This window comes from Vitis vinifera, chromosome 18 (assembly GCF_030704535.1).
Source record: "Vitis vinifera cultivar Pinot Noir 40024 chromosome 18, ASM3070453v1".
NCBI classification, from domain to species: Eukaryota; Viridiplantae; Streptophyta; class Magnoliopsida; order Vitales; family Vitaceae; genus Vitis; species Vitis vinifera.
Window position 1 is genome coordinate 2,717,930 of NC_081822.1, and position 14,504 is coordinate 2,732,433.

Sequence of the window (14,504 nt, forward strand, 5' to 3'; positions counted from 1 at the left end):
TAAGAAAGACTTGAAATGGAACAAGGAGGTGGTAGGCAATGTCTCATTCAATAGAGCAGAGGCCTACTCCCGCCTGTAGCGTTGGGAGGCCAAGGAGAATGAGATCTCTCTTACTCCTGGAGATGTGGAGGCTAAAAATCTGGCTTTTGAGGACTATAAGAAATGGGCTCTTCTGGAAAAAACTTCTTGGAGACAGAAGTCAAGAGAAATCTGGTTAAGAGAAGGCGATAAAAATACCAAATATTTCCACAAAATGGCCAATGCTAAGGCAAGGAGGAACTTCCTGTCTAAAATTATAGTGAATGGGGTGAATCTTTCTTCCTTGGAAGACATAAATGAAGGTGTTTGTAGTGCCTACCAATCCCTCCTCTCAGTTTCTGGGGATTGGAGGCCTAGTATCAATGGCCTTAACTTCAAGGAGTTGGGTGAAGGCTTGGCCAGCAACCTAGAAGTTATGTTTTTTGAGGAAGAAATCTTTGCAGCCCTAAGCAGCTGCTGTGGTGACAAAGCCCCAGGTCCGAACGGCTTCGCAATGATCTTCTGGTTGTTTTGTTGGGACGTCGTTAAACCAGAGATTGTGGGTCTCTTCAGGGAGTTTCACATCCATGGGACCTTCCAAAGAAGCTTAAACTCTACATTCTTCTTGCTCATTCCTAAGAAGGAGGGCACCGAAGACCTAAGATATTTCAGATCAATCAGCCTGGTAGGGAGTGTGTACAAATTGCTTGCCAAAGTCCTTGCCAATAGGCTGAAATTAGTGATGGGGGAGGTGATTTCTGATTCTCAGCAAGCTTTCGTCCATGGGAGACAAATTCTGGACGTTGTTCTTATTGCTAATGAAGTCCTTGATTCTAGATTAAAAGACAACACCCCAGGCCTCCTTCTTCAGATGGACATTGGCTTCCTTCTTCAGATGGACATTGAGAAGTCTTTTGACCACGTCAATTGGGACTTTCTAATGAATGTGATGTGTAAGATGGGATTCGGGCATAGATGGATTAATTGGATGAAATGGTGCTGCTCCACGGTTACTTTCTCGATTCTCATCAAAGGGGGCCCTTCGGGCTTCTTTCGTAGCTCTAGGGGATTGAGACAGGGCGACCCTCTTTCCCCCTATCTCTTCCTTTTTGCCATGGAAGCTCTTAGCCAGCTGCTATCTTGTGCAAGAAATGGGGGCTCTATTTCTAGGTTCAGAGTGGGAGGAAGAGGAAGAGAGAGGCTGATCGTGTCCCATCACTTGTTTGCCGATGACACTCTGATTTTTTGTGACGCCGATGCAGATTAGTTGCAATATCTTAGCTGGACCTTCCTGTGGTTTGAGGCGATTTTAGGTTTAAAAGTTAATCTGAGCAAAACTAAAGCCATCCTAGTGGGGGAAGACATTCCTATGGAGACTCTCGCCTCGGTTTTGGGATGTAAGATAGGGAGTTTACCTACCTCCTACTTGGGTTTTCCTCTTGGAGCCCCCTATAAAGCCACTAGGGTGTGGGATGCAGTGGAAGAAAGATTCAGGAAAAGGTTGTCTCTCTGGAAAAGGCAATACCTCTCCAAAGGTGGCTGTCTTACCTTGCTAAAAAGCACCCTCTCTAGCCTCCCAACCTACTTTCTTTCTCTCTTTGTGATTCTCAAGAGGGTGTGTGCAAGGCTTGAAAAAATCCAAAGGGATTTCTTATGGGGCGGTGGAGCCTTGGAGAACAAACCTCACTTGGTGAGTTGGAAGGTTATTTGTGCCGCTAAAAAGGATGGAGGCTTAGGCATCCGCAGTTTAGCTACTTTTAACAGAGCCCTTCATGGGAAGTGGTTATGGAGATTTGCTAATGAGAATGATCCCCTATGGAACCAAATTATCTCTAGTAAGTATGACCTTCAAGAGGGGGAATGGTGCTCCAAAGGGGTAAGAGACAGTTATGAGGTGGGGGTATGGAAGACCATCAGAAATGGTTGGGAGAACATTTGCTCTCACTCCTGTTTCATCGTAGGGGATGACACTAGAGTGAAGTTTTGGAAGGACTTGTGGTGTGAAAACCAATCTCTGGAAGAAGCTTTCCCCTTCTTGTTTAATCTCTCCGTCAACAAAGAAGGATGGGTTGCTGAGGCTTGGGAGGAAAATGAAGTTGGGAGTAGCTGGGGGCTTCGTTTTAATAGACATCTTAATGATTGGGAGGTGGGAGAAGTAGAAAGCTTATTAAGCAAGCTTCATCCTTTGACCATTAGGTGTGAATGACTCGCTCCGATGGAAAGAGAACAAGAATGGGACCTTTTTTGTCAAGTCTTTATATAGTTCATTCTCAAGGGGCATCAAGCCCCCCTTCCTAGCTAGAACTATTTGGACGCCTTGAATTCCAATTAGGACTAGCTTCTTTGGGTGGGAGGCGACCTGGTGCAGGCTGCTCACCATTGATCGCCTGAAGAGATTTGGTTGGAGCATCCCCAACAGGTGCTTTTTGTGCAAATATGAGGAGGAAACCACAGATCACCTTCTCTTGTTTTGTGAGAAGGCCAGAATGTTATGGCTTCTGATCTTTTCCCTTTTTGGGGTGCAATGGGTGATGCACTCCTCTGTGAAAAGGAACCTCCTTGGATGGCATGGATCTTTCGTGGGCAAGAAAAAGGAGAAAGCTTGGAGAGCTATCCCCCTCTGCCTAATGTGGACCATTTGGAAAGAAAGGAATAGTAGGGTCTTCGATGATATTGAGAGAAATGACCAAGATATTAAATCCATTTTTTTGTACACGTTTGTGAATTGGGATAGGGTGTATATAAAGGAACACACTCTCTCTTTGTTAGATTTTGTAGACTGGCTAGCCACCAAGTAAGGGTCAAACTTGTTTATCTTTTTGTTTTTTGTCTCTTTGTATCTTGGTATACTCCGTGTATACCCTCTCTCTAGCCTTTTGGCTCTTAATGAATTATCTTTGCCTATCAAAAAAGGATACTTTTAGTGAATTTGTATCCAACACAGTAGAAGGGTAGAAGGTGGTTTTCTGGAGGGATTTTAGATTGTGCTAAGAGAAGGAGCTAGTGAGATGATGCTGTATTTGTCTTATGCATGTGATGATGCTAATTTAGAAAATTGGGATATCTTTGCTACATTGTTATGTTTTTGAAGGCGGTCTTAGTTCTGGAATTCATTCTAGTGGACAGGTGGAGCATATTGACAAGATCGCAGGTATTTTGGATTGCAAATTGGGGAAATGCCCTCCACCCACTTTGCTCCTGTGTTTGGGCTAAGGTGTGGGGATTTGGTGGTTGAGAGGTTTGAGAGACAGTTGACCTGTAAGGGGCAGTACATGTCAGAAGGAGGGAGATTAACACTGACTAAGAGCACCTTGTGCAGCTTGCCAGTTTACTTTTGGTCACTTTTGTCATTCTGGTGATGGTCAGAAAGAAGCTGGAAAAACTACAATCTACTTTGAGTGATGTATGCAAAAGTAAAAGCCATTGGTAATGGCTTGCAGAACAAATTGTGTTTGAAACAACAGGATGGCCATGACATCTTACTTAGTTACTATGGTTGGATTTCATTGCTGTTTGTTGCTTTAGCAAACTTGGGACTCAGAATACATGATCTTTTCTTGATTTTCTACCTCCTGCTTACATGAAAGAGTTATCCTTTCTATGTACCTGGGGCTTGTATTGCTTCTAATCTAAGTTATCTAACAGATGACATGACTATCTTTCTTCTCTCATTCTGAGCGGTATTTGTCAAAGCACACACCATCCTTATTTGTTAATTAGTTCCTTCACGGGAAATGTACTTATTTAGAATTATTGTTTTTCAATGCTTTTCTTGTTCTGGGAAATTTAATCTCTCCTTATGTCCTACTTATTTCTTTATTTGTTATAGCCTCTGCTATTTCATAGCTTAGATGTTAGTGCTGTACATAGTGAATGCTGCTACGCAATTACTCATTTGAAGATATAGTTTTATGATTTGCTTTCTGAACATTTTTTTTTTGTTTTTTTCCATATTGTGACCCTTACTTTCTTTGATGGATGGGAAGATGTGAATTGTGAAGGCCTTCCCACCATGCGAAGTTACTTGGTGATTAACTGATGAAGTTTTTGCTTTTATGCAGGTACTGTATTTGCTTATGGTGTTACTAGCAGTGGGAAAACACACACAATGCATGTAAGTTGTTGAATCTACAATCATTCTGAAATTTGTGTCACTGTATATGCCCAGGGCTTGCAGGTTGCTTTGTGCAGTGGGCCTCATGACTGCCATTGGTCATTGTTGGTCTTACCAATGTTGATCAATAGCTGCATGAAGACAGAAATGAAAACACCATCAAAACTGTGGCTTTGCTGTTAAAGTTACCCTTTTAACTTTGTTTTTCCCAATTGGTGCAAATCAAGCAAACCCTAGATTGTAAGTTTAATTGATGAAAGAAAACAAAGAAAAGAAAGAGAGGAAGGCAAAAAGGAAACAAAGAGAATGAGATGAGAAAGTGTAGAGATTTCTCTCATCAGTTCCAACTACAGCATTCTCTCTCCAACTCTAAATTCCTTGGCCCCTTTTGAAGATCTAGAAATGAATTATAAGCCAAACAAGAGGTACTGGTTGGTTTGATCCTATGCTTGCTGGATTTTCCTTTAGTATTTTAACGGTTTAAATATTAGATATTTTTTAGTTGTTAAATTGCTTATTTATTTATTTTTAAGTCTTTGCCAAAACTTCAATCTTGAACCTCCCACATCCCTTCCCCAACCCTTTGTCACATGGGCCAGTCCTCAAGGGTCATGATTTAAATATTATCATTGATATTAGTTGTCTCAGAAAATTAGTGAAGGAGCCTATAAATCTTTTTAAACCTAGAGTTTTTGAGTTTGTGAAATGGTTTGTAGTTTAAGCTCTATATATATCTATCTACTGATGCAAATATGACATTGGGTTACCAGAAAGGAGAATGGCTTCTAATGATCTAGAATTAAATGCATGCAATTTTCTCACTTTTGGATTCAGTTAATTGTTAGGAATCACATTTGACTGATTTCTTGGGATGCCAGATACCTGTAACTTAACAGGCTTATAAAAAGGCTTTCAAAAGAACTACTTGATAGATATTCATTGCCAAACAAGATATGTATATAACGTGTGTGTGTGTGTTGTGCTAATAGATTGTTTTACCAGAAAGATTCCTGTAGAGAGAAAGATGCAATATGCTTTCTTTTGTTATTTAGGACTAAAGAGACCCATGGTAACATTATAATGCAATGGTAATTGCCATAGTTATTAACTCCTAAATGGTGTATCTGATTTCTGCTTTTCTGTATTGTGTATCATGTCACATTCTATATCATAGGTATTTTTACATAATATAGATAAAAAAAGAAAGATGCATACATATACGAGCCATGTGTATATGGGAATAAATGAATTAGATTGTAATATACATACAACTTAATGAAAGATAATAAGATTAAGAGTTAAAATGTGAACGTTAATCAATATCATATACATAAAAACATTGAAAACCTGAGTTTTTCCTTGTTCAACTTCATAAATTATGACACTTAATGCATTTGTTGATCATAAAATCTGTAAGATAAACTTTTAAAACTTTTTAACCATAATTTTAGTTCTGAATTTCAACTATTCATGTACACTTGAATATATTGTTGGAACTGATAAAAAAAGACTTGTATATATTGTTGATATCTGCGTGTTTATGTGTCATATTTAAAATTCTAGCTTTCCAAGCTCATTATCATCTACCTACTCAAAGGGGGGAAAATATGGGGAAAAGAAAATATATACATCCAATAAAAGTTTTCTTTCGTCATTATCATTTTCAAGGTCAACATTTAAATCATTCAAATACAATTCTCAGTATTTATTACAAGAATAAATTTACATAAGTATCATGTGTAGTGTTCTCATGTAGCACTACTTCACCTTTTCTTTTCGTTTCAATTTCTAATCTTAAAAATGCATTTTAAGCAATTAATATAATAGTTTTTTAATTTTTTTTTTCGAATTTGATTTCTCTTAAAACTATTAAAGATGGTCAAAGGTGCTTGTCTACAACTTTTTATATGTTGTATATGTATTATAAGATACAATTAAGATAGGTATGCACTTGTTTAAAAAAGAAAAAATCATATAAGATTAGTTCCTTTAATGGCTGTTTTTTTTCTGCTTAAGGCATTAAGGGCCTCCCCCTGCTCACACGCACGCATGTATATATATATATATATATATATATATATATATATAACATTTGTTTTTATTTTTTGAAGGCTTACAAACTATTAATGTATCTACTTGTTTTGTTCTTTACTTCTTTTGTGTCTTAGGGGGAGCAAAAATCACCTGGAATTATTCCATTGGCAGTGAAGGACGTATTTGGAATTATACAAGAGGTAAAGAATAATTCTATTAGTTAAGTAATAATATTCCAAACAATTTTTTTGCTCGTGACTAACTTTGATTTAGTATATCTCAGACACCTGGGCGGGAGTTTCTTCTTCGTGTTTCTTATTTAGAAATTTACAATGAGGTTAGCTTCATATCATTTTTGGTTTTATGGTTATTATGATCTTCTATACATTGTTGATGTAATGAACTTCTATATTAGGAATAGAATGTCTAAAATGTCATGGATCCACAATACCTTTGGAGTCAAGAGTTAAGTATTTGCCACTTTTTTGTGCATGAGAGGAACTGAGAGTAAATCACTTTCATGTGCATCTAAAGCTCCACTTAATTTGTGGTAGTCCATGAGGTTATTAGGATGTTCATTCATGTCCTCAATTTCAGGGAAATAAAGTAGAGTGTTGAGCATGGATGTCAAACACCATCATGGAAGTATGTGAGGTAAGGACCAAAGGAATAACTCTTTTTGTAGTTAAATAATTCCACTAAAATAACGCCTAAAAAAGGGCATAACCCAAGTATGTGCAATGTATTCGGGAAAAGGGAGCTTCCTTGAAAATGGTGCTCTAAACAAAAAAAGAAAAGAAGAATCACCTGCTACTCGACTTATTTACGAAATCCAAAAGAGGATGTTTCCTATATTCATTAGCCCTAGGGAAATAGTAGTTCAATACAAAAAAAATTAATGTTAGATGGTGAGGACTCTTCAAATCCTCCCCCCAAATTCACCAAAGTACACAATGCGGAGTATTTCTATCATAAGATGCAATAACAGATGTTTAATTGTTTCTTCACTCTTCTTGGTCATACAATGTTAGGAGGGGTCAACACCTCTCCTTACCTATTGGTCAATGGTGATTATTGATCGTCGTCCCTTGTGTCAATACCCATGCAAGGACAACAATTTTTCAAGGAACCATAGAACCAATGTTTTAAAAATCGGACAGGGTCCGGTTGAGCCTTTGAGTCGGAGGGGCTTTGGATAGGCATTGAACCAGACGGACTAGCGGTTGAACTGCCAAACTGGACAAACCGTCTGATTTTATGTGAACCGATCAACATGTGGGTTGACCAAAATGTTATTGGGCTTTGCCCGCATTAGGCCTGAGATCTTCTTGCTTTCCCACCCACCAGGTGGCCCGTTGAGTTGCTTGCCTGTTCCTTCATGTGCATGTTATTTATACAACTCATTAAATTTGAGAGTTTTCGATGTGGGATGTGGGATTTGGTTATAAAGAAAAAGAAATGCTAGTCTATTGCATTGTGAGGATTTGAACCTCGGATTTAAGGTTGCCAAAAAAAGGAGCCAACCATTATGCTACACAATTCCTTTGATAGATATAAGTAACAATATGTTATATTAATGTTCTTTGCAAATTTTTATAATATAAAACATTTAAACAAATATAAATATTTATATTCATGCTTATTTTTATAATAATTATTAACAATAAATATGAAAATAATATGAATTAATTAATATAATATTTTTAAAATTTTAAAATAATAAAATGCATAGATATGTAGATAAAATTAAATGTTATAATTTTCTTCTCATATGTAAATATTATACATATTCTATTTAATAAAATTTGATATATTAATACATTTATATTTATGTTTATCATTTAATTGACATATCAAATATAAAAAAATGAAATGCTATAATTTTAATATTATATATATATATATATATTTCTTAAAATTATTTTTAATTTTAATAAAATATAAATTATATATTTATGATATCATCAGTTTGACCACCAGTTCGACCAATGAACTGTGAACTGGTAACTTTTCCAGTTCAATAACCGGTCTGGTTCTAAAAACATTGTATAGAGCACAAAATCTCCTTTCCCAGGAAACTACTACCACCTTCTTCCTTGATGGCTAGAAGTACAGAGTCTTATTTTGAAAAACCTCCCTCTGTAGCCCTTCATTTAATTGGTTCCTCCATCTCGCTTTGGATTTCCTTTCCAGATATGACATAAACAAATTTTCCTTTTGCTCTATCTCCCAAACTTGAGGATCCCAAGTATAGGAGTCCAGAAATTCTGATCTCCTTGTGATTAGTATGAGTAATCTTGTACCAAAAGCTCTTTGTTCTTCTACAAGAGGAAATAGATGTGGAAATCTATGCATGATTGCCATCTCTTTGCATAACACTTATGGCAGAAAATCACATTACTACATCTTCTACGGTGAAATACTTTCACCTGGATAATATGTTGCAAGCCTTCTTGATATTTTTCTGAATTTCTACTCCATGCTAGTCCCTACTGATAGTTGTTTATTCATGAACTTGTTTAGTATCATTTTTCTATTTTTTTATATCATGTAATGTATTGTGTATCATAAGGTTTTTTATATAATGATAAATAAATAGAAAAATATGTGTGTGTGTATTGGAAACATGAAGTATAGGGTAATATATAACCAATTTCAAGAACGTAGGATTTTAAAAAAACTATGTCATACCATATGAAAACATTGAATATTGGAGTTTTGACAAGTTTAATATAACAAAATATGAGTTTCATGTATAGGTTCATAAAAAACTCCACAAAAATGAACTTTTGAATTTTTTAGCTATGATTTTTAGTTTCAAATTCTAACTAGAGAAATATACTTGTAAGTGTTGTCAATGTGTATGTCTTTATGTGTTATCTTTAAAGATTCGATTTTTCACGTTTGTCATCATTCCCTCCTCATCAAAAAAAGTATTTAAGAAAAAACTGAATATATTTATTAAGTAGTTTTTATTCACCAATGACTAACATTTGCAATATCAACATTCAAATCATTCACATGATGAGTTTCCAATATTTATTGCAGGAATAAGTTTAATTAGGCTTCGTTTGGATACGCTTTCTATTTTTTGTTTTTAAAAATAGAATTTTCTATATGAAAGGTAGAAACTCTTGTACAAAAAGTATGGACTTCTTATATCTTTAAAAATTGCTTACTCCCTTACTTGCTCCTTCCTTACTCCCTTACTTGTGGTCGAACACTTGCTTCCATTAGTCGATCTTCTCCACCGATCTCCATCATCATTTACCAAGGAGATTTTATTAAAATATTGGCATGCAATGCTGAGTTTGTGCATGGTTGCACATGTAGGAACAATGGGTTTGGTGAATTGAGAAAGGATAGGGAATGATAGGAAAGCTAGAATATCCATTTTGTCTCAATTCATTTATTAATAAGATTTATTGTGATTTTGATCAATTTAAAATATTTGACATTTTAAAGTTCTGATGCATTTCATTCTTTATTTATTTATTTTTGATAGGCCAACTAAATTTTATTAGAAGAATCTAACAATAAAGATGCCATTACCTTCATATATAGGAGATATACAGCATGTAACAAAGGCAATAAGAACTAATACCTTAGCCCCTACCTAGACAAGGAGCTATAACTGCAAATCCAAACAGAATTTGACTATGAATTAAGAGTATTTACAAAGCAATATTTCCTCAAGACCCCTGACCTTTCCTCTCCCTCAAAGCATTTTGTTATGCTTTTGCCAAATAGACCACATTAAACAGAGAGGAACAACCTTCCGCAACCTCTTCCTATCTCTCCCTAAGATTACATGTGCAAAATTGAGTCTTTAACAATGAGTATTTCATTTTGATTTTGTCTAGGATGAAAATTATGACATTGCATTTTATTGTATGTCCTTGTTTCTTTTCCTTCTAGAAGCCTGAAGCATTGAGGAAAGAAGGATTTAAATCCACCGCATTCTTTTCTTTTTCCTTTTTGTTTCTTCTTTTGTCCTTTTTGATGGAAAAGAAAGAACCCAACACATTTCACAAAAAATAAAAAAATTTGAAAGGATACAAAGGAAAAGGGGACCTTTCCAAAAAAAAAAAAAACAACTAAAACAGCTAACTGAAGATCATTCAAACACTCAAAAACTGCTGGAGGAAGATTGTGGTTTTGAGGCATAGGACAACCTCATACCATACCTCATCCTGAAAATGTTTTTTCAAAAATAATTTCATAATGACAATCTTTTATCAACAATTTAAATCATTTTTCAACCACATTGTATATAATGCTGTAAATCATTTTCCAATTTCTATCAGAAATTTCTCTGGGACATTATGTTTGTTGAACTATTAACTTTCCTAAAAACTTAAGTTTAAAGCTTAAGTTTGTAAAATTTGGATCCACAATGTATATCATGCTCTCTAACACCCTCCCTTGTGTGCAATCCATATGTGGAGAGACACAAGCCTATAGGCAAACAACCATTATTAACCTTTTTTGGGTTTACATGTGGGTTTAATAAGTTTGGGTAATAAACATGCGGTGTGGGTCAGAACATACATCCCATCAAACGAGGCTTTGATACCATATTAAACTATCAACTTTCATAAAATCTTAAGTTTGTAGGATTTGGGTTCACAATGTATATCATGCTCTCTAACAATATTCTTTGTCATCCCCCATCAATTGACATAGAGCAGGTCTTGCTTGCACTTACATCGCATGCGAGTTTTTTTGTTTCTTTATTGGCTTGCTGCAAGCAGGTCCTACTTGAAATTGGAGAAGTTACTGATTTAACTTTCCAATAAGTTTTACCCACCAATTAGGACACTATCAAGTTTTGCCTTGACTCTATATTGAAATCCTACAAATGGAAAATAATTTGCTTGGAACTATCATGAATTGTTTTTCTGATTGGTGGCAATTTGCGTTGTTGCTTGAAGAAAAGTAGCTACAGTAGAACCTTGATAAATTAATATTTGATAAATTGATAAATTGATAACCTCAAATAAATAAATTATTCTGGACGCTGTTCTTATTGCTAATGAAGCCCTTGATTCTAGATTAAAAGACAACATCTCAGACCTCCTTCTTAAGATGGACATTGAGAAGGCTTTTGACGACGTTAATTGGGACTTTCTAATGGAGGTGATGTCTAAGATGGGATTCGGGCATAGGTGGATTAACTGGATGAAATGGTGCTGCTCTACGGCTACCTTCTCGATCCTCATCAATGGGAGCCCTTTGGGTTTCTTTCGGAGCTCTAGGGGATTGAGACAGGGCGACCCTCTCTCCCCCTATCTCTTCCTTTTTGCCATGGAAGCTCTTAGCCAACTGCTTTCTTGTGCAAGAAATGGGGGCTTTATTTCTGGGTTTAGAGTGGGAGGAAGAGGAAGAGAGGGGCTGATCATGTCCCACCTCTTGTTTGCCGATGACACCCTGATTTTCTGTGATGCCGATGTAGATCAGTTGCAATATCTTAGCTGGACCTTCATGTGGTTTGAGGCGATTTCAGGTTTAAAAGTCAATCTGAGCAAAATTGAAGCCATCCTAGTGGGGGAAGGCATTCCTATGGAGACTCTCGCCTCGGTTTTAGGATGTAAGATAGGGAGTTTACCTACCTCCTACTTGGGTCTTCCTCTTGGAGCCCCTTAGAAAGCCACTAGGGTGTGGGATACAGTGGAGGAAAGATTCAGGAAAAGGTTATCTCTCTGGAAAAGGCAATACCTCTCCAAAGGGGGCCGTCTTACCTTACTAAAAAGCACCCTCTCTAGCCTCCCAACCTACTTTCTTTCTCTCTTTGTGATTCCCAAGAGGGTTTGTGCAAGGCTTGAAAAAATTCAAAGGGATTTCTTATGGGGCGGTGGAGCCTTAGAGAATAAACCTCACTTGGTGAGTTGGAAGGTCATTTGCGCTGCTAAAAAGGATGGAGGCTTAGGTATCCGCAATCTAGCCACTTTTAACAAAGCCCTTCATGGGAAGTGGTTATGGAGATTTGCTAATGAGAATGAGTCTCTATGGAAGCAAATTATCTCTAGCAAGTATGACTTTCAAGAGGGGGGATGGTGCTCCAAAGGAGCTAGAGACCGGCATGGGGTGGGGGTTTGGAAGGCCATCAGAAATGGTTGGGAGAACTTTTGCTCTCACTCACGCTTCATCGTAAGGGATGACACTAGAGTGAAGTTTTGGAAGGACTTGTGGTGTGAAAACCAATCTCTGGAAGAAGCTTTCCCCTTCTTGTTTAATCTCTCTACCAACAAAGAAGGATGGGTTGTTGAGGCTTGGGAGGAAAATGAAGTTGGGGGCAGCTGGGGGCTTCGTTTCACTAGACATCTTAATGATTGGGAGGTGGGAGAAGTAGAAAGCTTATTAAGCAAGTTTCATCCTTTGACCATTAGAAGAGGTGCGAATGACTCGCTCTGGTGGAAAGAGAACAAGAATGGGACCTTTTCCGTCAAGTCTTACTATAGTTTGTTCTCAAGGGCCTTCAAGCCCCCCTTCCCGGCTATAACTATTTGGACGCCTTGGGTTCCAATTAGGACTAGCTTCTTTGGATGGGAGGCGGCCTGGTGCAGGCTCCTCACCATTGACCGCCTGAAGAGATTCGGTTGGAGTATTCCCAACAGGTGCTTTTTGTGCAAATATGAGGAGGAAACCACAGATCACCTTTTCTTGTTTTGTGAGAAGGCCAGAATGTTATGGCTTTTGATCTTCTCCCTTTTTAGGGTGCAATGGGTGATGCACTCCTCTGTGAAAAGGAACCTCCTCGGATGGTATGGATCTTTTATGGGCAAGAAAAGGGAGAAAGCTTGGAGAGCTGCTCCCCTTTGTCTAATGTGGACCATTTGGAAAGAAAGGAATAGGAGGGTCTTCGACGATATTGAGAGGAACGACCAAGATATTAAATCCATTTTTTTGTACACTTTTGTGAATTGGGCTAGGGTGTATATAGAGGAACACACTCTCTCTTTGATAGATTTTGTAGACTGGCTAGCCACCAAGTAAGGGTCAACTTGTTTATCTTTTTGTTTTTTTACCTCTTTGTATCTTGGTATATGTGTATACCCTTTCTCTAGCCTCTTGGCTCCTAATGAATTATCTTTACCTATCAAAAAAATAACCTCAAATAAATAATTTTTTTACTAGTCTCGACTTAGTGTCAATGTGTTAAATTAATGATTTGATAAATTTATAAGATTATACGTTATAGAAAAATCTATGTAGTTTCATATAGGACCCACTTATCACATAAATTAATAATTTCTTAATACAAAACTAAATCTGTTGGTTGAATGTCCTAGATTACTTAGTGCTGATTGCGGTGGGCGTGGTCAGCACCTCGAAGTTTGGGTCCCCATGTAGAGCCTGAAGGGCTTGACCATGGAAGGTTTCTTGGTTATTTAAAAAAACAATGTCGAGTGTTGCTTATTTTTCTTGACATTGATGTCAACTAAGATATTAGATATAATATTTTGGAAAAATAAGGAATACCTTGATAAAATAATGATTTATTAATTTATCAATTAATTAATATTCACTTAATTAATAGATTTTCTTGAGTCTCAAGGCTATTAATTTATTGAGGTTTAACTGTACTTGTATTGTTTGTCTAGCTTTGCAGCAAATTTGTGTGGCTGGTTCCACCCTTGATTTTGTTGTAGTTTAGGTTTAAGACGGTTCCATTTGTTGAATGTTATTGACAATAGAATCTTTGATTGAGGCAATTGTAAAGTTTGTATTTAGAAACTTTTACATAATGGATGTAAATTGTTCTGTTTCATCATGACTACCACCTGATGTTCTGTTTTCTATATCTTTATTTCCCTTGTTTTTTCCAGGTCATCAATGATTTGCTCGATCCAACAGGGCAGAACTTAAGAATACGAGAGGATAGTCAGGTGCTTATTTTGATTAAGGAAGTTAAACATCACGATTGTCAATTCAATATTCTCCATTTTTTATATCACTTTCAGTGGATAACATGATCTATATTTCTAGAACCCATATTTTTGTCCCTCTTTTCCCTCACTCTCAATGTTTGTTTTCCTGATAAGGCATCTAAAATATGGTAGTATATGGATGCAAGTGAGTGATAATTCTTCTTTGGAAAATGGGGCATAGCCCAGAGCTTAAAGCTTTGTCTGATATGCAGTCAACTGCATTCAGGATGTGTGATAAAATTTCTTCCATGTATTACAGTAGCAACTATCAGATGTATTTTGTGTTTCTGTCTCATTTTTCAAGCTTCTTCAAGCTAATTCAACCTAAATTTTATGCCAATGAGAAATATATTCTACTAAAAGAGCTTCCTGTGCTCCTATAGTCTTATTCACTGTCTATTTATACT

At 36.7% G+C, this 14,504-nt stretch overlaps 1 protein-coding gene across 3 annotated transcripts in view; it reads left to right on the forward strand.

Annotated features, from left to right (window-relative positions):
• The window catches only part of LOC100248995 (kinesin-like protein KIN-7C, mitochondrial), a 46,245-nt gene that overhangs the window by 6,544 nt on the left and 25,197 nt on the right, over nt 1-14,504 (forward strand). For 2 of the 3 annotated variants that reach the window (XM_010665893.3, XM_010665894.3), the window contains exons 4-7: nt 4,080-4,132; nt 6,301-6,366; nt 6,450-6,503; nt 13,996-14,055. In XM_010665893.3, the coding sequence (XP_010664195.1) occupies nt 4,080-4,132; nt 6,301-6,366; nt 6,450-6,503; nt 13,996-14,055 (233 nt within the window). Of the gene's footprint in view, nt 1-4,079; nt 4,133-6,300; nt 6,367-6,449; nt 6,504-6,786; nt 6,821-13,995; nt 14,056-14,504 lie in introns of those variants that run through there. The other variant, XM_010665895.3, reaches the window with a different exon arrangement.